The sequence below is a fragment of the Miscanthus floridulus genome, chromosome 6, assembly GCF_019320115.1.
Source record: "Miscanthus floridulus cultivar M001 chromosome 6, ASM1932011v1, whole genome shotgun sequence".
Taxonomy (NCBI): domain Eukaryota; kingdom Viridiplantae; phylum Streptophyta; class Magnoliopsida; order Poales; family Poaceae; genus Miscanthus; species Miscanthus floridulus.
The window spans coordinates 112,127,116-112,151,151 of record NC_089585.1 but is presented as its reverse complement, the minus strand read 5'-3'; the positions used below and the strand labels follow the sequence as shown (position 1 = coordinate 112,151,151).

Here is a 24,036-nt window from a genome sequence, read left to right as displayed (position 1 = left end):
TGCTTGACTCCATCGATCAGGCCGGCACCAAGCTTGCTGAAACCCTAGCTCTGGTAGATTCGATTCAAAATCAACCTACCGAGCAGGTAACCACTACCCACAACAGATCTACCCGACCAGCTCGGGCCAGTCGTCCTGCACGACTCGGTACGGATCTCGTGGTCACGTCTACTCCTGAAGGGCGCTCCGTTCGTCGCCGACCAGCCCTCGTAACGGGTCTCTGGCTCTCCGAGTGCGAAGCCTTGATGGAGAATTACCAGGCTGAGCCCTACGGCCTATGAAACACTGCTTCCAACTACACGTACAATATACAATGCTGCTCGGATCGGTGTTTTATACATCGACCTTGGCCAAAGCCACGCAACTTCGTCAACATGGTTCGGATTGAGGAGTATCAAGAAGGATTGGTCCACACAGTTCAAGAGGGCGGCTCAAGCTCCCCGTCCAGCATCGCATCTAATGGCTCCGTCCACACTGAGCTTCAGCATCGTGACAATGAAGAAGTTGGATACAATCTAGATATCCCAGACCACTCCCCGGGGTTCCCACGATTTCCATCCTTCCCACCAAGATGAGGAGACTTGATCAATGTCGTCAGTAATGACGAACCACCGGCAGTTGGCGAAATAGAACAAGAAAGACAACGCACGCATCAAGCACGCTTTGGCCACGCCCCATCTACTCCGCCATACAGCATCGTTTCTCCGACCAGTCAATGATCTCCCCGAATCTCCTAAGGCCGATCACTAATATAAGGACGACGTCTCCTGGACTACTTACTCCGACCACCTGCCGCGTTGCAATGATGATCGCCGCGAAGAACGGCGCCGTGACAACCGCGACTGCCGCCATGATGACAGTTCGGAAAGCTCGAGCGTCGGGCAACTTCATCAACGCCGACCAGATAATGCCATATGCCGCCGACCAGACGTTCTATCTAAAGCTAAGTGACGCTTTAATATTTTTCTAAATATTCTCCAATCTTTGTATATCACCATAATGTTTCTCCGAGGTGTTTTCTCTATGTTTGCTCTCTAAACATTTTTCTTTCATGTATACCATCTTAAAGATGACATACAGATAAGTCTAAGGCGAACCCTCGAGCAGTCACGTTGATGCTCGGACGCCTCCAGAGACGGCCCTGTCTCTGGCTCCTCCCTACACGTGCTACGAGCTCCGCGCTCTGCGTTATGGGTGGTCGGCAGCGTCTCCTTAGTCACGCCTGTTCCTCCTACACGTGCACGAGCTCCGCGCTCCACGTTATAGACTATGGGCTAGCTAGGGCTGAAGACTCAGCTACACACTAACTGGTCGGGCGGTTTATATTAAATATAAATATATTTTCACGCTAACTGATCGCCGAACTGCATACGCCGTTTCATCATCATTGTTGATTTTTCTCCGGAGTTTATTTATTTGTGCGTCATGTACTACCCGTTCTACATGTTTGCATTGCAGGGTCATCGTCCAGGTGATCAAATCACCTGGTGCTAGGGCTTCCCCTCCGATCAACTAGTTGGACCGCTCGGTTCATGGACTCAGTCGCCGACCAGTTGATCGGACTGTTCGCCGCTCGTGCTTCATCGCCAGCTACGCCGGTTACTCCTTAGCGCTCGGATTCTTCATACTCGAGGACTAAGTGGGTACACTTCACCGCACGGACGTCGTCAGCTACGTCGGTGCTCGGACCTCGCCGCCTACGCCGAGGACTCCTCGGTGCTCGGACATCGCCGCCTACGATAGGGACTCCTCGGTGCTCGGACATCACCACCTACGCCTGGGACTCCTCGGTGCTCGGACATCGCTGCCTACGCCGGGGACTCCTCGGTGCTCGGACATCGCCGCCTACGCCGGGGACTCCTCGGTGCTCGGTCATCGCCAGCGACGCCGGGGACTCCTCGCTCCTCGGTGCTCGGTCATCACCAGTGACGCTGGGGACTCCTCGCTCCTCGGTGCTCGGACCTCGCCGTCTACGCTGGGTACTCCTCGTTCCTCGGTGCTCGATCATCGCCAGCGACGCCGGGGACTCCTCGCTCCTCGGTGCTCGGACCTCACCGCCAACGCCAGGGACTCTTCGCTCCTCGGTGCTCGGTCATCACCAGCGACGCCGGGGACTCCTCGCTCCTCGGTGCTCGGTCATCGCCGCCTATGTCGGGGACTCTTCGGTGCTCGGACATCGCCGCCTACGCCGGGGACTCCTCGGTGCTCGGTCATCGCCAGCGACGTCGGGGACTCCTCGCTCCTCGGTACTCGGTCATCGCCGCCTATGCCGGGGACTCCTCACTCCTCGGTGCTTGGTCATCGCCAACGACACCGGGGACTTCTCGCTCCTCGGTGCTCGGTCGTCGCCAGCGACGTCGGGGACTTCCTTGCTGCTCGGATCTTGCTACGTCTCATCGGTGTGCTATCAAGCTGCTCCATGCTGTTCGGATCAGGGTGCTGATTTTGGGCAGCACGTCTGGGGTCTTGATACGCGTATGTCGGATGACGTCGACAAAGCTTTCATACTTCTTTTTCTTTGACCCTGCTACAAGATTCATTCTTCATCTTCCAGCAAGCTCGGGGGCTAAGTGGGCACACTTCACCTTGCGGTGAATGTGCTTGTTCTCATCTCGAGGCTACGCCCGGGGACTGGCTGCCTGCTTGGCTGGTCTTCTACTTTCTGCTCCTGGCACCACGCAACTACATCACCTACTGTCAGGCTCGAGGACTAACTGTGGGGATATGGCCCCCGGTATCTACAAGACAAGACATGGGCCGCACCATCAGAGGTGGCCCGGCCCACAAGATCAAGGCGTGCACGGCGCTGCTCGGCGTGCACTGCAAGCTATTGTATAGTACCAAATAGGATACTTTACTTGTAACCCTGCCCTTCCAGAACATATAAGGAGAGGCAGGGGACCCCTAGCGGGGAGGATCGATCACGATCCATCTAGATACATCTCTTATTGACATACAACAATACAATCAGACGTAGGACGTGGCTATTACGCCTTCACGGCGGCCGAACCTAGATAAAACCTCGTGTCTATCTTACGTCACCATCTCGTTCGTAGCTTGCGCACCTGTCTGCTTATAATCTACTACCTTAGGCTTACCCCTAGATAGACTGTCGACCATATTTCGTCGACAAAAACTAGCTTGATGACTGAGGACAAACCCAGCTAAACATAAAACTAGCTTTGAACCGCTTCGACGGCGCAGCGTTGTCGATGGGAATAGTGATTGGATCTGAAAACCCTTGCTTCCTGTACGCAAGCGGTAAGTCAATAGAAGATGCCATTGTCATCATTTAAACAAACTCGTGCACTACAAACTGCCTGTGGTTTGTATGACCACATCATGAATTGGCGCGCGCACCGCAGTCAAGCACTGTGTCTTCTTGGTCCAGCCGGTGGAGGTGCCACAGCCGATCAACAGCTTCGAAGCGATCCTTGCATCTGTTGGGACGGACTTTTGTACTATAGAGCTAATCCAAAGCAATTATCGCCCGATTAAGTGAATAGTTAAGAGGCCTGAGGCGAAGAGAACTGTATTCCTAAAGGGAACCACTAGCGCCCGGATGTCCGGCTCCACTAGCGCGTCTGGACGCAACTTCCCACCCGTACGATACGCTCCACAAGAGCCCGTCCGATACGAGCAACTCGCCCCAGCCTTCTCCCAGCGCGCTCATCCACAAACGCGGCGCGTGCCGGACCCCAGCCCGCCCCGTCCGCAGCCCGCAGGGCGCCACGCGCCCCTCCCCGTAGGTCCCCCCGGCTCGCCGCGCCCATCCCCTGGCGTCCGGGCCCTGCCCCATGACTCTCTGAACAACGTATCTCTAAAGCACGAAACACTTGCGACGTGAAAACACTTGAATGCTACATACGTCTAAAGGAGATGAAATATTTAGAACACACACATGCTGTATCCCGATTAAGCACTTGCAACTTCCAACATGAAAACACTTACTACAACATAAGACTGAAACAACTGAAATATTTGGAACATATTGTTGCAGCATATGTGTGAAACATATGCAACATTTAGATCAGAGCGCTTACAACATAAGTCTGGAACAGATGAAACATTTTGAACAAATGCTTGCAACATGCCTCTGAAACACTTGCAGCATATGCAACATGTGCAAATATCCTCAATCTACTTTTGCAACATCCATATGAAACAATTCCAACGTACCTCTAAACGTTTGAAACACTTAAAACATGCATTTGCAACGTATGGGAGGGGAGGCCTGGGCCGGTCGATTTCGGACGCCGGGGTGGGAGCCGGCGGCAAGCGACGGTGTGTGACCACCACCAACATCTGGTCGCGCTCATGGGTGCCCTAGGCTCGGCCGGGACAACCCGAGGCGCACCAGCATGTGCGCCCAATGGACATCAGCAGGGGCGGCGGCGGCGAGGCACCCCGGCGGCGTTGGGGGTTGGGAAAGAGGCCGGAGATGTACTCTCAGCAGACATGAGATAGAGAGCGAAAGATAGAGAGAGCAGAGGCAGCGCACGGGATGGGGGTGTGGCGAGGCATGGCCGCAGCGGGCAGGCCACACGACCGGCGGGCGGGCTGCACGACATGCGGGTCAAATCCGTGCGGACCGAGAGCACGATGGGCAGGGTGAGCGACGGGAGGGAGCAACTGTCACGGACAAAGCGCGCGTCGCAGGCAGGAGCGAACAGCAAGGGCCGAAGCAGCTAGGCGAAGTGTGGCACTTGGCGTTTGGATGGGATGGACGCCGGCGTCCAATCATTATGGATTCCTAAAAATTATTATTATTGTCTCGAGAGTCGAGAGACCATTATCAGTGCTGCTTGCAAGCAGCCATTGTGTAAGCCCTTGCCCCAACTCCACACTCGTGTGATTTGGCGGAAACCTCTGGGCGGCCGTGGAGCCCCAATCTTTTAGGCTTAGCAGGGTCCTACACACACACACACCATGGGCGTCAGTACTGCCCGGACGGGCACAAGCGCACAGCGGCAAGACCAGGATGTTACTAGCTAGTCTGCCTCCGGGTCAGGACGCCCAACACCGCCCGCACAGTTGCAGAGCATGGTGACTGACTGAAGACTGGCGCACGAGCTCCCACCGCGGAGCTAGATTTCGACAGAAGGCTTGCGATAGTTCACACTTCACAGAGAACCGAGCTGACCCACTGTATAATCATGCTAACACCGCATAGTAGCCAACGATTATGCACAGTTTTCACATAACTGCTACGGGGTTCAAAGCTCTACAAAAACCTTAGCATCGACAAAGCTAACATACATGTAGCTAGGGACCTACATGTAGCACACAATTGTCATGATGCTTCGATGGTTGTTTCCTTGGGCAAAGTTACAACAATCATAGTGTCCGCTGGAACAGGGGGGATTCCTACCATGCCACATGTATCAGATGTGGGAGGAAGGATGAATAGTATCCTCGTCCACATGGCCTTCACAGCAGGAATCCTAATCACGCCAGCGCAGTCTTTCTGTACCAGATAGCTTATGAAATCCCGGAACTGCAAGATACACAACACTCCAGTTAACTACTTGGCCATTAGTTATCAAGAACATAACAATGAAATCTAGTTTCCATATGATCTCAGACAACCAGGTTTCCAGGCTTGATTAAATGACGATAGTATTGCTGTCATGGAACACAGGCAGAGATAAAATGCCATACAACTGTAGTCTACTGAACTATTAACTTACACAAACACAAAACACCTACAAACTCAAAATTACATGGTCACAATTGACAATTTCAGCAAAGAATTTTCTGCCACAAATGCCAAATTCATTCAGTTTTCCCCACTTAAGAAATCACAACAGAAGGCCTCTTTTGCTTGCCCTAGGTTTTGTTGTTTTAAACTCTCTTTCCCTCTAAATTGAAAGGCAGAGTTCCTGCCATAATGATTTCATTTGCTGTTTGCTTAAGGTCTAGTGCAAGATTAATGTAATCACATATGCACAACAACTAAAGATAGTTTAGAAGTAACGCATGACTCATTCATTGCAATAGATACATAAAACAGAGAAAATGTAATTTAGTTGCCATTATTGATAAGATCATACCCCTCTCTGATCACCATTTGAACAAGGCACGAGCCGGCAAACTTCTCTCTGCAAAGTGGGGGAAAATCATTTTTCCAACATCAGAAAGCACAAGTGGATTTTCCTATAAAATTTGACATCTACCCTTAACATATTAAACTCATTCCTAATTAATAGCAAAAACAACCATGTCTATTACTCCGAACCAAGTTACAGTTACAGTATGTTTAAGCTGAGACCCAATATGAGCCACCAGTAGGGCGGGGCTCCTTTTCCCTAATGTAAAACCCAGTACTCCAATGGAGATGAAACCCAAGAGAAAATCCATTCTTGCTTAAACCAAGAAATCGAACAAAAGATAAATCCTCAGGTGACATATAACTCTAAAACTACTGGCATAATGAACTACAGAATATTGTCTTTATGCCAGAACATCAATGTTTACAAGTCGTCCGACTCTGATCGGTCCCTGGAGGTCGACTAGGGACACCGACGCGATTAGCTCGATCAGAAACCTAGTCGTCCGACTAATCATTGCTTAATTGCGATTAGTCGTCCGACTAGGAGGGGAACGACCAAGCTGGGAGCTGTGTTTTTCGCGGGCCTGTTTAGCTGGGCTTAGATTTGGGCATTGGGCTGCCAAATTAGCCCATTTGGGTTACAATAGAAGAGCCTCGCCCCACCAAAACACGGGAGGCGCACTGGTATCCTTCCCCCGCGCCGCCGCAATTTCTCCCGCGCACGATTCCTTTCCTCTCGCAAGCGATTACTCCCCTGCGCGCGCTATTCCTTCTCTCACGCGCATCGTTCCTCATCTCCCGCCAACGCTGCCTCTGGCGTCCCTCGCCGCCTCAGATTCGTGGCGCGCTCCGCCCCTCTTCATCATAAGCTCCTCCTCCGATGATGACTGCCCTTTCCCTCCATCTTCTTCCCTCTTACCCCATCCCTCGCTCTGCAACTCCTTTGCTAGTCTGCTTGCTTGCTAGTTCGCCATCCTTGGATGTTGTACTGCTGTTGAAATACATACTATAGATATATATAGTATGTATATATCTTGAAATATATAGGATGACTATATGGACGACTAGGGTCGACCAGGCTTGACTAATCGGCCTGGTCGACGACTAATCGCGATTAATCGTCTGGTCGGTCCCATGGCGACTAGGTTCGACTAGACGACTTGTAAACATTGTAGTACGTTGACTGAACGGTAAGTGAGCACTAAGTAGTTTGGCTTAAATCAGGAAATAGGTACCATGTCTTACAAATAACAAATTTATTAGCATCAGGTATCATCGTATTCTGAAACCAATGCTGTCATAGCAATATAGCATATTAGTATACATGCAAGTAAACTTTAGAAGCTTTAATCACTAATATACACAAAAGCACTTAACTTTGCCACGAAGACATGTTATTCTTATATTTTTCAATAAAAGTATTTTAGTTAGTTCTAGTTTAAAACCTTAGTCTACATACAGAAAAAGTAATTAAAGGTGGTATTGGAGACCTTGTCAGTGTGCAAAGATACTAGCGAAAAAAAATTGAGGGAATAATGTCCATTAGAAATTTCCTGTCCAACTATTACAACCCCCACCCTCAACAGCACTATTTGAGTATTAACAAGAAGCTCAGAGAGGGCCCTTTACATGTATTGCTCCATCTACCCTTTTTTGTATAAAATAGTGAGCTGAACCAGGTGTCAAAAGATGCAATTTATAAGGCAACAAGTTCAGTGATGAGCTTTTATTCACCAAATCCTCCATCAAGAAATCCAACAAAAGCTAGATTAAAACATACAGGTGTCTGAATGGTCCATAATTAGCTATCAAGACATGGAGCATGAAAACAACTATATCTTTGCATCAGCAATCTCATAATAGTTTCAATTCAAAATTTGCGTTCAATTCTGACTAGAGAAACAAAGATTTAACTAGATCAATTTCAGCGCCATCATCTGGAAGTAAATGAAATAACTTGATATCCATTATGCAAATAAAACATATAACAGATTACCAACACCAGTTTTAAGTAGGAGTATCTAAGCACCAAAATCATATTTTTCAACTAACATGGTTCTTAATGCAGAATGTTATTCAGGTACACTTTACATGGTATGTGAAATTTGTGTGTTAAGTTCTCATGAACAGAACACCCTTTCCCATTTCATCAAGATAACACAAATGTCAAAACTATACTAGGCTGCAAATATTTCTGAAATGTGATATGACCTTATATAACCTTACCTTATTAGGTGGTGTATTGTTGAAAGTTGTCTTCACATGCTGGAAAGCTGAGCGCTTTGTCACATCTAGCTCTGAAGGCCATCTGAAATGTCGAAGCGAAATGATTTTAAGAAAACTTCTATATTCATACTGCAGATTATATATTAGTATTGAGCATTAATATATGCAACTCTTACTCTGCTGGTTCAGAAACAGAATTTTCATATCTGCAGATATCCAACTCTATTCTGCTTGCATAGATTCTGCAATAATGCATGCCACTTTTTAAAAGAGGACCCTGCCATTGAGGGTGAGAACTTGACTTTTGCGAGTCAGATGAATCAGCAATAGGTTGCAGCGGAGGAGAATTTGGGGGTGGCGGCACTAAAGGTGGCTGGGAAATAGGTAGTGGCGGTGGGGGTGGACGTGGCATATCTAGAGGTGTAAATGGTGGGGGAGCTATAGTTGGCAGAGGTAGTGACGGTGGCATTTTCTCAGAATGCTGTGCTGAACCTCCAGGAAGCTGTGGAAGAGGGGTAACACAAGAGGGTATGAAAGGAAGAGAAGCTGGATTAACACGGAAGCTACTTCCAGGCATCATGCGGGGAGAAACGTGGCTGAAGGGCAGTGGATTTGGAGTAGTGTTCTCCCAGGGACTCCCTGGACCAGGATATATAGGACGAACAAAAGAGGTTTGAATAGGTGGCGGTGGTATTACAGAACCATGGTGTGTGGAAACAGGTGGGCAAGGAAAAATTCCTTGTGGAGCTCTGCTTGTATTTGGAGGTGGCGGACCTGCACATCAAGGAACACATTGTTATATTGGAAACTTATCATGTACAAGCTCGCATTCTGTTCCACTAATCAAATACTAGACTTACCATAAATAGGTCGATCCCCTGGTGCTGCATATCCTGCATGATATCCTGGAACTCTTGGATTCCTGCATGTGTTCCAAAGTGGAATGAGTATGTTAAGTAACAAGAAAGTTTACCCTTGTGGCATGTAAAAGATGTAGCAAATTACATAATGTGGTGTCAGCAGCTACCATAATGTGGGTGACCAGCAGCTGTTGCAGAAAGCAACTAAAATATAAAAGGCCTGACATTATGGTTTCGGTCTCAAGCAAGCAAGGAATGCAGTCCACAATTTTTTATGGCAATATATGGAATTAATTGTCAGTTAAACTTAGGCATCAAATATTCTCCATGGAAATTTTAGTTTTGTTTAGATTGTCTTCATGCAAATTTGCAGTGTGGTATTTTATTTCTCCATGGAAAAGTATCTAAATTACATTCATTACATTCATATTTGTGTTTTAGGATGTGGATGCAGCCTAAAAGATGAAAACAAGGACATAGAGGGAGGTGACAATGATGATAGCAACTAGAGGAAGATTGCAATACTCTGCGGAACATGACTGAAGATGCCTAGAGAACCATATGACTAAAGATGCCTAGAGAACCATATGATAGGAGCTGAGCCTTAGTATGTGTGGTGTTTCAGAAATATATGAAGGAAATGACAATTGCTTGTGGCTACATTCTAAGGGAAAATACAACAGAGCTTTCTACTATTTATTACATACTTGATATATACTCAAGGTTTACGTGTACTTTGGAGTGTAGTTTTCAACACAATTGTTTGCAATGATACTTATGTAAAATTAATGCTTCTATGTCTTATACTGTGGCCCAAAACAATATGTTTTTCATTCTTCTTTTATTGCATGGAAATTATTTAGCTCCCATTGCAACGCACGGGCATAAACCAAGTAAAAGAATTAAGGGGAAAAGAGGTTCAGCTGACCTGATCTCATGGTGCGCGCTGTTGTCAGGAACACTCTGGCCTAACAACGGAGCAACAGGTGGCACTGTTTTATCATGAACAGATCCTGCACTGCATGTCCTTAATTCAACACTAAGTGACTTCAACCCAAATCGTGCTCCATGTAAGTGTGATTTTGCACAGGCAGCGGCATCTTGTGATCTATAAACTATAAAGCAGCTGCTATCAGACCTATTGAATTGGTTCCTGATGACCTCACCGAATTGAGAGAAGGCATTGATTAAGTCGATGTCAGGGACTGAGTGGTCTATATTTTGCACCAAAAGCTGATGACCAGGTGGATTCATATCCCTGGAACAAACATCTGGAGGAGCTTGGTGCCTAATATAGAATTTCGCAGTAGCTGCATCAACTGCCGTCTCAAATTCAAGAAGCAAAGCATTTTCACCAGAGATATCAGTAATCCCAGATGGCCACTTCAGCCCTGCCATCCTTAACTCATCAAAAACCTCATCTTTGTCTTTTTTATTCTTGACTTTAGCAACATAAATATGACGGCTTTCACCAATAGTTATACCACGAATAAATCCCTTACTACCTATAAGCCTGTCTAAATACCTTATTTGAAGAAAACCGCCCCAAATAGATGAACCCTGCATATATCCACATGCATGCACAGCATGTAATATGTTTCTATACTCAACTAAGGAAAATTTTTTGGATGGATAGAACAAAAAATTTACTAATGGGCCAAACTCCTCAAACTTGGATCTGACCAGTGACTCCGTAGCTCTATTTCCCAGTGAACCAACCCAAAGTTCCTTTGAAACTGAAATCACATCCCTTGCAACATAAGTGCCATAAATATCAAATGGTTCAGAAAATAAATGCTTTGCCCTTCCAAAATGTTGTCCTGGAGAAGTAAGTGATGTAGATCCTCCAGCAGGATCATACACGGATTTTGGCATAAGCAAATCCGGTCTTGTACCTTGATGCCGTGCATCAGAGACAACAGTTCGTCCTTTGAAGTCGTTCAATTTCGCATCTGTGAGCACATCAGATTTCTGATTATCAGAACGAACCATGTCCACATTCATGTTCTGTGAAGACTTATTTCCATAATTATTGACACACTCAGTTTTTGCAAGTGCTCCTTGCTCAGACGAAGAAATTAGTTCATCTGGTCGCATATTTTCTCTGACGTTGTTGTCAAGTTTCTCCAGCACTGATGATTCATTGCCTGTGTGACTTTTATCCTCAGAAGGTTCTGACAAAGAGCCCAGAACTTTCAAACAAGATGACACCTCAGAAACCACAGCAGGTTTACAAGAATCACATAATTTCTTGTACCTTGATAATATCCAACGTCTCAGAGATGGATGCCTAGAGATGGCCTGCAAATTTAACTTAGTAAGATTGTAAGAAACAAATAAGAAAAATGGATGGAAAAAATGAAGAGGAAGTTATACAGCAGATTTTTTTAAGACAAAGTTAAGTGCAAAATTACAAAAAAGTTCCTAGATATCAAACTTTCTGAGTCAATTTTAACTTTAAGTGCAAGTAGAACCTTGTGATGCATAACTAGAATATAAACAACAGATCCCTAATCATTTACAAATTGTTCTTAGCAGTTAAATAGGGTATGCTATAACCATCATTGTCTTCCTACAGTTAGAAGGTGAAAGTTCAGCATCAATAGAAAATGATCCATACCATTGTGATGTAACACTCATTTGACTCCATAGCATTTTCCGAAACAACAGGATTTGAATCAACAATTTTATTGGTGCCGGACAGATTTCCTTCCATCACAAGACACTGCTCATCAATCTTATCACCCATAGCAACATTTGCAGCATTACAGGTCAGATGACAGGTCAACTGATTTAAAAGGTATAACCCTTCTCCTTTTACATCATCACATTCTGCAGAAGCAAGCAGCGTAAAACAAGCTTCTAGTATATTCTCTGGGAACAAAAGGAATGTGCAAAGCAAGCAAATAGCTCCCAGTTCAGATAAATTATCAATTGTTGGTTGCTTAGCATTGTCCAACTCCAATTTTAAAGTTTCTAATAACGTCACAGGGTCCTGAAGCATTGCATGTTTTGTATAGATCATATGATAGATATCCTTCCCCTCCAAGGTTGAAATGAAGAACGAGAGAACAGTTCTATAAACGACAGAGCAGATTCCTTTCATAACAGATGACTTGAGTTCTTCAGAAGATGCTGCAGAGCATATGTGAGTTAAGCCAATGATACATGCTTTAGCTGTCTTGTATGGCACACCTTTCAAATCCTCCCCTCTCTTTACAGTGGCCATGTTGCATTTGTACATGTTGATGGTAACTTTAGTTGCCGCCTCGAGTGCAGTAGGACAGCGTGAGGCAAATCGAGGGACTGGCAAAGATAGAAAACATTGTACGCTTTCACAACCTGTATGGATGAACAAGGAAAAAGATAAGGATGGTTTGTAAACATGGAAGAGACTGATTATTTACCAAAATAACAGCCTTAAGCTGTGCAAATAAAGTCCCGTTGTACTCCAGAAGTTTTAGCCATTAATAGCGCTCTGTTAGTTAATAAAGTTAAGCCAAAGGAAAAGATAACACCTTTAAATCTGACACATTATGAGCAAAAGCTGTAACAAATAATAAATTGGCAGATAAACTCCTAACTCTTTTAAGATTGTGCAATTCTTGGATTTATTCACCTTCCCATCTCTTGGAAAATTTTCTCCTCACTATTTGCTAAACAAACTGGTCATAAACATGGAGAAGCATAATTGCTAAAGAGAAAATTAGGACATCAGTAGTGAAGCAAGCTTTTAGGATGAAGTTCTATAGTTCCACGGATAATGGATAATTTAATCATGAATAACACTTTGTCTTACCTTAAAGATATATAACAAACAACATATCCGAATTTCAACAAGCTCGTTTTGATTTCGATCAATGATGTGGTAGTACTTGAAACAACTTCCGAATTGTAGTTACTAGCACAGAAATTTCATGCAGAATTTATCATTATTGGTATACAATGTCATTACGGTGTACTTAAAACAACATTCACTACAGATAAGACACGGACTAATGGAATGCATAGCCAGATAAGTTAATAGATGATCAACAAACTCTTGTCGGTTGCAAATCAACCAAAGGAAGTTAGCGAAAATGAACTAGCTACTGCATGAAATCCATGTGAAGCGGTAATTCTTATGTCAAGTTACATGATTCCATTCGTTTAGATCTGAATTCACAGTCTATCTATTAAACATTCCTAAAACCCGGCATACGTTTTCCCTCTCCTAGTATAGTATAAACTATTGCAGCAACAAACAAACGTACTCTTGAATGTGGAGCCGATTCAAGCATACATACTTAACACAGGCTATAGCAAATCACGACATCAAGTAACAACGAATGTAATGCCAGTTTTGTTGTATGTCATCACGACAGAGAGAAGGGGGAGTTTAGCCACCTCGGGAGGCGGAGATGAGGTAGAGATAATCCTGCTCCAGCTCGGGCGTGAGGCCGCCGTCTTTGTGCTCCTGTATGTACTTGCGGATACGGTTGTAGCGCTGGAAGACATTTCTCAGCTCCTCCTGGTTGCGGAGCTTTTGAAGCCTCACCTCCTCCGGCGACTGGGATGCCGTTTCCGTCGGAGGTGGGGAGGAGGTTGAAGGCGCCACAGCACCTAGGGTTTCGGGAGGCGGCGGAGCAGGGGAAGGAAGCCGCGCGGGTGCCGGATTGGAGGAGGAGGGGCTTGGGTCCTGGGCGTCGGCGACCTTACGTTTCTTCGGCTGCGGATCCGCCGCCGGCGACGCCATGATCGGCCTGCCACGGGGAGAATTTGACGACGGTTCGGCCACAGCCGATTGGCGTTTCTCGCCAGCGCTTCCCTGGGTTAGTATTCTGCGGCGGTTTTGTGAACAGTGGTCCCCCTTTTTTTTTTTTTGCTTGAAAATAAAAAAATTGTACGCAAACTTCATGTGGCTGGCTGACGGGTAGGACCATAGAACTTACCGCTGCAAGAGTGGTTGGTGGAACCTCCTTGAAGTCTCGACACCGTGTATGGGCTTGTTTAGTTGTTAAAAAGTTTCTAAAAAATACTATAGTAGCTATTACATTGAATCTTACGATATATATATAGAGCATTAAATATAGACGAAAAAAATTAATTGCATAGTTTGGTTGGAAATTGCGAGATGAATGTTTTGAGCCTAATTAGTCTACGATTGAACACTAATTGTTAAATAAAAACGAAGTGCTACAGTAGCCGAATTCCCAAATTTCGCGAACTAAACACAGCCTATGTGGACATTGACTGTGTGCGTGAGGTTCTCTATAGGCCAGTAGAACACGACGGAAAAGGTAACGACGCTTAATGGCGTCGATGCCGGCGGTGGCGGCCAATCCACCGATGGATCAGTAGCTATGCTCCCGGATACGCCGATAGTGACTATCGGTGCTGTGGTTGGCGGCGTCACCGATAGATCAGCAACGATATGTGTTGACATGATGGTAGACACAAAACAGGAGAAATTGTTTGTATGATGCTCAGGTGTTTCATCCAACTAAACATAAGTCATCGAATGATCAAAATCTAACGGCTAGAGTGCCTCTTCTGCCTCTAGCCAAATGGCTTTCCCCAATCTCCGTTCTCCACTATTATCGCAACATTCTAGCCACATTCTTCCATGACAGCGAGCTGAAGCATGACATGACTCGTCTACGCTAGTTTTCTTTTTTTATCTTTGGCATTTTTATGCCCCTAGATCTAAAGCCGCTTCCTACCACAACACTAATTGGAGTCGTGGGTCTATCCCGTGACACCCTTGCCCTTGCCTCGTCCAACAGGCTTCCTTCTCACTACTCGGTCGACAGCGACGCTGCTCCCACGCCCACACCGTCGCCTAATCTTTCGCTCTTAGAGTTCAAAAAATCCCTTCTAAATCCTCCTAATTCTGACAATCCACCAAAGTCCAGACCCTGAGCCCTAACCTCGCGGAGCTTTACCTTTTCCTTCCCTAACCTCCCCAGATATGGAGAAGGATTGAGGGAGGGACGAATAGAAAGGTAATAAAATCTTGCGCCGCTCCCTACAAGCCCCACGCGGAGAAAACGAAATGGAAAACTAAAAGGAAAGGGCTATTTATTAAGGCAAGGATTGAGAATTAGGGTTTTAATAGCATTTTGGTCCGTCCGATCTTTGATCCATGGTTTAATTAGAAATATTAATAGTTGCCACCTCTTCTTTCTAAATCTAGACTAACGCTCACTTGAATAAATTCTCCGGGAATAAAAACATAACAAGTGTTTGCTTAAATGTTAATAAAAACACAAAGAGAATAGGATCAGGGAGACAACTACGAATTGCTATCTGATTACACTGAGGTTGGAGTTGTGTCGACTTTGTATAGTGGTACGTATTAACGGTGGAACTTGGTTACAAGAGGACGGAAACAAGCATTGATCAGCGAGGCCGGGTACATGCTGTAATCAAAGTCCATTACATTTACATGAATCAAACACTATCATATATCTATACATCTATATGTCCAGAACCTGACATAGAAACATTGTGCAAGATGTTTCTTCCCATGCTAAGGTTGAAATCTAGGTGAATCTCACAAGAGCCAAATTGCTCCTCACCCGACGGCCGACGCTCGAGACCTGACTCTCGACGGCTGACGCTGGTCGACGTTGCCGACTCACCGACAGACAGCCGCGGCTCCATGACGGCACGACCGGCAAGGACAGACACGGATAACATACACGATCACAGTAAGCAACACACCAACATCCATGATCGATTAGTATTTTATATTTTTCTTCTTATTTGTTTTTGTATGCGTTTTGCTTGTACAGTTGTAGGGTTATAAATTTCTGATTCAATGTATTTATTTGAATATGTTAAATATTGCCTAAGAAGCATTCGTCGGGTGCTTAGAAAAAGAAAACAAGAAGATCAATTTGTAGAACAAAGGGGTGCCCTGCATAAGTTTTTTTTTTCTCCAGTTTCAACAAATACCCGAAGATGGCTCAATGGCCCTTATCTTCTTACTTGCCTAAGGCCCTTAAAATCATAGAGCCGGCCCTGCACAAGAGTATTTTTAAAGGAGATTTACTCTGCTTTTAATAAAGCAATCACGAGTCTTACAAACCGGGGAAACTAGCTTACGATCACAGTACCGAAACAAACCAGAAAGAAAGAGAGCAACATCCTCTAAACGGAAACAAAACAGACATTACAGAAACACTATATCAGAGCTCATGTCTGAGCACTTCTCCTTGTTGACCCAATCCTCCAAGCATTGCACTGTCTTCCTTGGCTTGCCCTTATCGCCCTCCTTAAGAACTTCTCCCAGCATCCGCATAAAGTTGATAGCTGCGTAAATCACCACCTTTGGGTTAGAGGAATAAATCTTTTTCAATGGCAATCTTGTTCTTGTTCTTTCAGGTCACCCACGCCAAACCTTCAAAGAAGAAGAAGGCTATCCTTTGATGGACTCTTAGCCTCCTTGGCACTTGGATAAATTCTGGGAAGTGAGTCCAATCAAAAGCATCTCTAATACAACACCAAATATATTGTGCACACTCAAACAACTTGTGATTAACTATCTCAGGATTACTGCGGCTACCATGCCAACCTCTCCTTTTCAATGATGTTGCAATTTGCAATTTATCATGGAAAATTTGGCATAGGAAAATTTTTACTTTTAAAGGAACTTTGCTTTTCCAAATTAATTTGCTAAGTTGATCCCTGAACCCCCAAATTAATTATCAGGTCCATAGTCATAGCATAGTACAGAGGCTTAGTTGTAAAGACATTGGACTTATCAATAATAACACATTTCATTTCGTCATCTCAAGTCAAATCAAGTTGAATCTCTCCCATAAGCCTTTCAAATTCTCCCAATCTTCAACCAGCTCACCATGTAAACTTCTTCTGAAAGAAACACACCACTCATTTCCATCCCAAGCTTCCCGAACTATCACATTTGGATCATTACATATATCATACAAGGTGTGAAACTAAATCTTCAATGGCATACCTCCAAGCCATGAGTCATGCCAGAATCTAACTAAGCCTGGGCAAAATACCCGATACCCATTACCCGTACCCGAATTATCCAAACCCGGACCCGAATTACCCGAACCCGAGGTACCCGATCCCAAATTCGGTTAGCGATTTTGATTACCCGAAATTAGTTTGGGTAATTCGGGTAATATCCCCCGGTACCCAAACTACCCGAACTACCCAAAGATTTGTTTTTGTCTTTGTATTTATCATGTGTTGTTAGCTGAACCATTTAACTTATCACTTTATTAGAATATAATTCTCTCTATTTGAATGAGTGACTGTAATATATTATTCTCTACAAATTGCTATTGAAATTCTATACAAATTGCTGCTGAAATTATGTATAGATCGCTACTGAAATTTAGTGTAGTTTGTTGTTTTCTGTAAATTTGGGTATATCGGGTAATACCCGAACCCGAACCCGAATTTGCGGGTAGTGTTTTTTCGGGGGTAATATCGGGTAGCAATTTTCATTACCCAAATTTTGAATTACCCGAATTACCCGACCCGAAAAAATCGGGTAACCCGAACACCCAGGCTTAAATCTAACATTATCCCCTCCAAACACTCTGTATCTAGCTCTGCACTGAAACATATGTTTGACCTTTATGAAGACCCTTCCAGAACTGAGAAGACCCTCTTCGATCGGAACCAAAGAATCTAGATGTAATTGTGTCTATCTTGGTATGTACCCTTTTTGGAAGAAAGTAATAACCCATCACATACATAGGCAGGCTACTTAGACAAGAATTTGCCAAAATGAGCTTACCCCCCTGAAGGAAAACCACAGCGACAATTTTTTTTGGGCCAGTGAGAAAAGGTATGTATGGACTATGGACCTACAGTTGACGAGGCCCGTAGGCCCAGTTGGCAAGAACGGACCTTCGTCGAGGCTGTGCGTCACTGCCTTCTTCTCACGCGCGGGAACAGCAAAGGAAGCCCCAAATTTTCCCGCGTTCGTGGTCTCCCAGCTCTCCATTCCCCAACCCCAACCTAGCATCCTTGCCTCCTGGTTCAGATAGCGTCGCCACCGCACCGTACCCACACCTCCGGTGGCCGGTGCGCTCATCTCCCGTCGAGCGAGCGCGATGGCCTCGACCAGGGATCTAGCCATAGCTTCTCTCTCAGCTGCGGCCGGCGCCGTTGCTGCCGCAGCTGCCCTGCGCCTCCTGTCTTGCCGCAGAACATCCTCCGTCAGACCCCAGAACCTTTCCCTCGCCGCCAACGGATCCGCCTCCGAGCGCCTGCTGGCGCAGTCGCCCTTCGATCCTGCCAAGAGGGAAGGGTTCGTCCACGCTGTCCCGCCCTCGTTAGCGATCCTTATGCCAGTTCCGCTCGTCTTGAGTCTCCTGTGCGGATTCGTGGCGCTTGTTTGTGCAGGTATATTTCCTGGGACGACTACTTCATGGCGATCGCCTTCCTTTCGGCTGAGCGGTCCAAGGATCCTAATCGGCAGGTAAACGACATCTGTACTGGATATGTATTCGCGCCAAAGCTGTTTGTGGAAATTCCTTAGTGACGCACTGATGCTGGAACATGCACAGGTCTAAATATGCAATCAAATGGTCAAATTCCGTCGACTTGACATTTCAGTCACACTGTATTACTAGAGCCTGTCTTAGCACTAGTTACTAGGCCATGTTAAATACTCCTTCCGTTCCAAATTATAAGTTGCTTTGACTTTTTTGATGTACCAAATTATACATACCAAAATCTATGCACCAAAAAAGTCAAAACAACTTATAATTTGGAACTGAGGGAGTAGTATTTATACTTCATTGAACAATGCTCTATTGATCTTTTGCAACCGACGATGAATAAAATTCACCACAATTTAGCAACAACAGGATCTTTTGTTTCTATTGCGAAAGACTTTACATCTGTGTATTGAACACTTCAATAAATCTTTCCAAGTCCATTTCAGCACTTCAAATTTTATAAAAGAAAAGGACCAAATCGACAGACTTCATTTCTACTTTGTGTGACAATATTAAAATAAGTCTATTACTTCTTTGTAGTCTTGATTAAAACATGTCACTTTCTGCTTGATTTGTTATAAATGGAAGAGGGAGAAGATGCTTGTTTTGGCATCCTTTGCATACTCATGAAATACATTTGTCACAGTATGTCAGATAATGTAATTTTTGTTCCTTTACCTATGTGAGTGATGAAATTATGAATTGATTGATATGCCATCCATTTCACTCAGGTCGGAGCGTGTTTGGTTAGCCAAGAGGGAATAATCCTAGGTGAGGATGAAGCTGTAGTGCTGAAGAATGCTCTGTATACACTGCTATGCATTCGTGTATGTATTAATTTGATCATGAGAGTGCCTGGTGTATTGGGTCTATGATCTGTGCTGATAAATGCTGGAGTGTGAATGTTTATTCCCGTGGTACCTTCATGTTGGAAATTCACTACCCATACTCCATAACTTCCATCCTTTTTGTTTGCGAAGTCTATAACTTTTTCCTGTCTAGTTCATACTCTTGATGGTTTGGTCCCAGTTCTGCTATTCCAATCATATATCCAAGAGCAGGAATAAGGGAGCAGTAAATAATTTCTATAATAGTTGATTCCTAATTTAACATGGCATTAGTGGTATCTTTTCTGTGGTGCGTTTATAGAGCCTATCTTGGCTTTTGACAATATGCAACTTGGTTCACCATAAACTTGTTCTGGTTGCTGATAGCTGTATTTTCTGTGATGGGCCTATTGTGATGAATATAGCTGTCATGTCCAACATTTAAAGATGCATATTATATTTGCCAATGTAACTCAGCTGTTTTCTAACCAGGAATTGGCTACAACGGCTTCCCTAGAGGTTGTTCCGATGACAAGCTTCCATGGGCAAAGGTACATTTTCTTTATCTGAAGTTCTATTTTGGATCTATTAGTAGTTGGTGTCCACTCAACAACAAGAAATAGAAGGTTACTTAATAATCTAGTCAAATACCACATGCCAGTTTCAAAATACATCCACAGATCCACTTCCTCACTTTTCAAAAAAAGATTGCATCTTTCACATATGATGAGGAAAGTGATACTATTTTGCTAATTGTTTTCTATTTCAGAAATCTGCAAATGGAAATCCATTAGAAACAAAATTTCCGTAAGTAATTAATTTCTCTCGTTATTCCTGGTCTCATTGCCATTATTTTGTTTTCCCATTGATACACTCCTATGTTTTCTGGACACAGACACCATACTATTTATTAATACGTGATCTTAACTAAACTATGTTCATTGATCTTGTCCCAAACGTATGAAAACAACTTGCCATATAAAACTAATTTAAATATTTGATTGATGATGTACCAGAACTCTTATGTGTATATATACTTATAATTTCTTTCAACTGAGCAATGCACAACAAATGTCTGATGAAACAACCATAGAACTGTGAGGCTGACTTCAGAATATGTGCTTTCTTGCTTCTACTCTATGAGTTCCACCCTCAGTTTCATGGCCTTAAACTTTGTGAAATTATTCTATGTTGAGTGATTATTATATTTATAGTAATCTGGCTTTGTTGCACAATCCTGAGGTACATATTGTGGATTTTATGTTGCTTATTGATTCTCATGACAAGGGCGACAATAAATTCTCATATTGAAAGAGGAGTCCAGTAGCAGCACTTTATATGATATAAATTGTAACCAATTATATATATTTTTGCATCCTAGCAGCTACGTTGTTCATGCTGAGGTTAATGCAATTCTAAATACCAACCATGCTTCAGCGGCTGGACAGGTTTGGTCGTTTCAGTCTCCTAAACCATTATACATTTCATTCAACTTTTATAAAAGCTTTACTGGTTTTCTGTGTTTCTTCTCTCACAGAAGTTATATGTCACCATGTTCCCATGCAATGAATGTGCCAAGATTATTATTCAGGTTTGTCTCTTTGTAGGATCATGATGTTAGTTATGGTTGCAGTTTAGGGTATTGCATTTAAATTTTCTCCCACACCGGCCAATGTTGTCACTCATTTTGTACACGACATGTATCCCCAAGTTTCTTACTATGCACTTGTAAGTATTCACCTAAGCTTGATATGCGCTCTGCCTTTTCATGCTAAACTGCAATGAACCACTGCAAGCTTCCCCTGTTAAAGCTTGCCTGTGCTCAATTTATTAAGTGAGGTTGCATACACACTGCAGTTCAGCAACAAAGATCTACTTGTTTGGCTTTGGCATTTGTATGGTAGTCCAGCGCGAATCCCCATGCAGCCATTTTCCTTTCACTGAAAGTCTAATAAAAGAACAGCCAACACAAAAATAATTTCTTCATGCAGTTCTAATAATTATTGCTTGAGTTCTAACAGCATGCTGATATTTCTTACAGTCAGGCGTATCTGAGGTCATTTATTTCGTGGAAAAAAAGATTGACAACTCAGCTCATGTTTATGTTGCCTCTCACAAGCTATTTTCAATGGCTGGTATCAAGGTCCTGAAAATCAATTTCATTTTGAGCAGCTCCCTCCATTCTAAATTATAGGTCATAGCTTCGTTCTAAATCAAACCTCTCTAACTTTGACGAAGTTTATAGAAAAATTCATCAACATCTACAGTATCAATTATCAAATTAGTTTCATTAAAATTTCCATGAAATATGTTTTGATAGTGCGTTTATTTGATTTGTAGATGTCTGTATATATTTTTTTTCTAAAAACTTGGTCAAATTTAGAGAAGTTTAAAGGACAAATCTAAAAGGAATATAGCAGTGCTTCTGCTGATTCGTTCAAAAAAGTCTAAAGCGAACTATGATTTGGGTGGAGAGAAGAACACTTTGTTGGCGTGTACTATTAGAACAAACTCTAAAGCGAACTATAATTTGGAGCGGAGGGAGACAGGGAGTAACAGTTGTTGGCGTGTACTGTTAGAAAGCCTAAAGACTTCCTTGTGCAACGTCTGCAGGTCAGGAAGCATCAGCCCCAGATGGCGCAAATACCGATCAAGTTCCAGGAGCCATGAAGTTGGTACTAGTTCTAAATAGACACTTTCTTGTGAACGAATAAACAGTGCAAGATACCTGTTGGTCTTGGCACCTGTGATAAGCGACAATGGCAGTGTCGCAGCGTTCTCAGTTGGTATGAGCCTATGCGGCAGCCGATCCCTCCCTCCAGGGGGCTGTTGTAAAATTATAGCTAGAATTCGTATTGGTAATGTAAAGGCATTTTATCTGTTGTATAACTGTGGTGGTGCCCAATGGTTATAGTATTAGACCCTCACATTGATTCTATTTTTTATGGGAATATTCACCTGCATTAGACATCAGTTCTAGGCTATCACCAGACACCAGGTTTGATACAAACTCCGGGGCATGGCTCAGCAACAAATCCAAGCCAGAGGCCAGAAAAGTTGCCACATGGAAAGCTAAACTGTCTGACACACTTGCAATTTCGATTACAGATAGAGATCAAGAAACAAACTCGTTAAGTATGATATCTCTAATCTGCCGCACTAAACGACCAATGGAGCTATGATCCAAATCTGTTGATGTGAGTGCACCTGCAATGTTTGTGGTTGTGTCATCAGTCCATCTAATACTCAACTACGCCACATGTTGTAGGCTTCGCCGCTTCAGCTTACCAGAGCTTTAGCGTGCAAAATAGAAACAACCTTCTATCTGATACTCCCTGCCCCAGCTGATTGCACTCCACCGTTTCTGTTTCTCGCCACCAGTTCTTTCTTTTTTCTCGAGCGTGTCATTGTGACACGTGTTTCATTAAGAAAAAGTGGAATGTCAAAGGTTATAACGTTCCTGAGTAATCCTAGGATTACGGAACCCTGACTAGGGCCTGCAAATACAAGAAAGTTTAATTTACATGAAACACATTTTGCGACTGATTAGCTAGCGCCGAAGGCAAAATGCCGCGCAGATGCCTAAAACCTGCCATAACCCAGAGATTTGCTTCATCGACGATTGCTCCAAGGACCTCACCCGTGCTGCAGCTGATGTTGTTGACTGTCCTTGAGTTTCTTTCTTTCCAAAGGTGCCAGCCGACTAGGAAGACAAGGGAGTCGAAACCACGTCTCAAATCCTTGCTTACTATTTTACGCGAGCGTAGCCACCATGACCGGAAAGAGTCATCTGCTGTAATCACCGCCTGATCAAGTCTGAGTACCCCCAACACCGTGTACCTTACCTGCGGACTGAAGGCACAGGAGAGCAAGATGTGGTCGATCTCTTCGACACCATTTGAGCATAGGACACAGTTCGGCGTCTGCTGCAGTCACCGCCACCAGTTCTTGTCTGCTGAACGAAGGAGCTACCTATGTTTATCTCTATATGTCTTCTAGCGGCGGTTTTCATTTACTATCATTCTGATTCACAAGAAGCTTTTTGAGTTATACAAGCCATTTTGGTTTTTTCTGATACATAGCTTTTATTATTACATTTAGATGTACATTATATCTAAATACATTGTAGAACTATGAATCTAAAAAAATCAATACGACTTAACATGACCACATTGACAAATAAACATGGTTTATGGCCATCTTTTATATTTAAAAATACGTCGCAAAAAAATCTTTTATATTTAAAATTTCACAAAGGCAAATAAACATTGTAGACGAAGGAGTGTGATAGCCGCAATTGGTCGCATAGGATCGGATGACATGAAATGGAATGGCTTTATATTTTTTTGGAAAACGATGCCGACTCATTTCACGTCATGAAACTCCCCGACTGTCTTTTTATCACTATATTATATTATATACCCAATTCCTATTTCAATGAGACGTCATCCTTTTCAATATCCACTGAAACTTCGTGACACTCCTATGAGAACTTGCCTTATTACCAACAAAAACCAACGCGTCGTCACAGTTTTTGTTCAAAACAAGCTTTGTGCTTTGTGGTTCGGACTTCAGACGCCAAGCGGGGGGCGAAAGCTAGG

The 24,036-nt window shown here is 43.9% G+C and overlaps 2 protein-coding genes and 1 long non-coding RNA gene across 6 annotated transcripts; 1 reads left to right on the top strand and 2 right to left on the bottom strand.

Moving 5' to 3' along the window:
- Window positions 1-5,122: 5,122 nt before the first annotated feature.
- Window positions 5,123-13,960, bottom strand: LOC136456605 (uncharacterized). Its single transcript, XM_066456523.1, has 8 exons — window positions 13,525-13,960; window positions 11,759-12,480; window positions 10,067-11,439; window positions 9,139-9,200; window positions 8,455-9,052; window positions 8,279-8,360; window positions 6,054-6,101; window positions 5,123-5,497 (listed from the first exon to the last, which is right to left on the bottom strand). Exons 1-8 carry the CDS (start codon window positions 13,871-13,873, stop codon window positions 5,294-5,296), a joined length of 3,438 nt encoding a protein of 1,145 aa, XP_066312620.1. The 5' UTR covers window positions 13,874-13,960; the 3' UTR covers window positions 5,123-5,293.
- LOC136456606 (uncharacterized) lies at window positions 6,419-8,282 on the bottom strand. Its single transcript, XR_010759448.1, has 2 exons — window positions 8,188-8,282; window positions 6,419-7,989 (listed from the first exon to the last, which is right to left on the bottom strand). It is a non-coding gene; the product is annotated as an uncharacterized lncRNA (long non-coding RNA).
- A 4,078-nt stretch (window positions 13,961-18,038) lies between the features above and the next one.
- Window positions 18,039-22,371, top strand: LOC136459080 (uncharacterized). 4 transcript variants are annotated; one of them, XM_066458984.1, is made up of 9 exons: window positions 18,039-18,415; window positions 18,511-18,586; window positions 19,340-19,379; window positions 19,928-19,986; window positions 20,205-20,242; window positions 20,820-20,883; window positions 20,973-21,026; window positions 21,481-21,578; window positions 22,049-22,371. In XM_066458984.1, exons 1-9 carry the CDS (start codon window positions 18,219-18,221, stop codon window positions 22,125-22,127), a joined length of 705 nt encoding a protein of 234 aa, XP_066315081.1. In that variant the 5' UTR covers window positions 18,039-18,218; the 3' UTR covers window positions 22,128-22,371. The 4 variants fall into 4 exon arrangements, with proteins under 4 accessions (XP_066315081.1, XP_066315084.1, XP_066315082.1 ...); XM_066458987.1 differs by having other exon boundaries at window positions 21,481-21,629; XM_066458985.1 differs by having other exon boundaries at window positions 21,477-21,578.
- The last annotated feature ends 1,665 nt before the right edge of the window (window positions 22,372-24,036 follow it).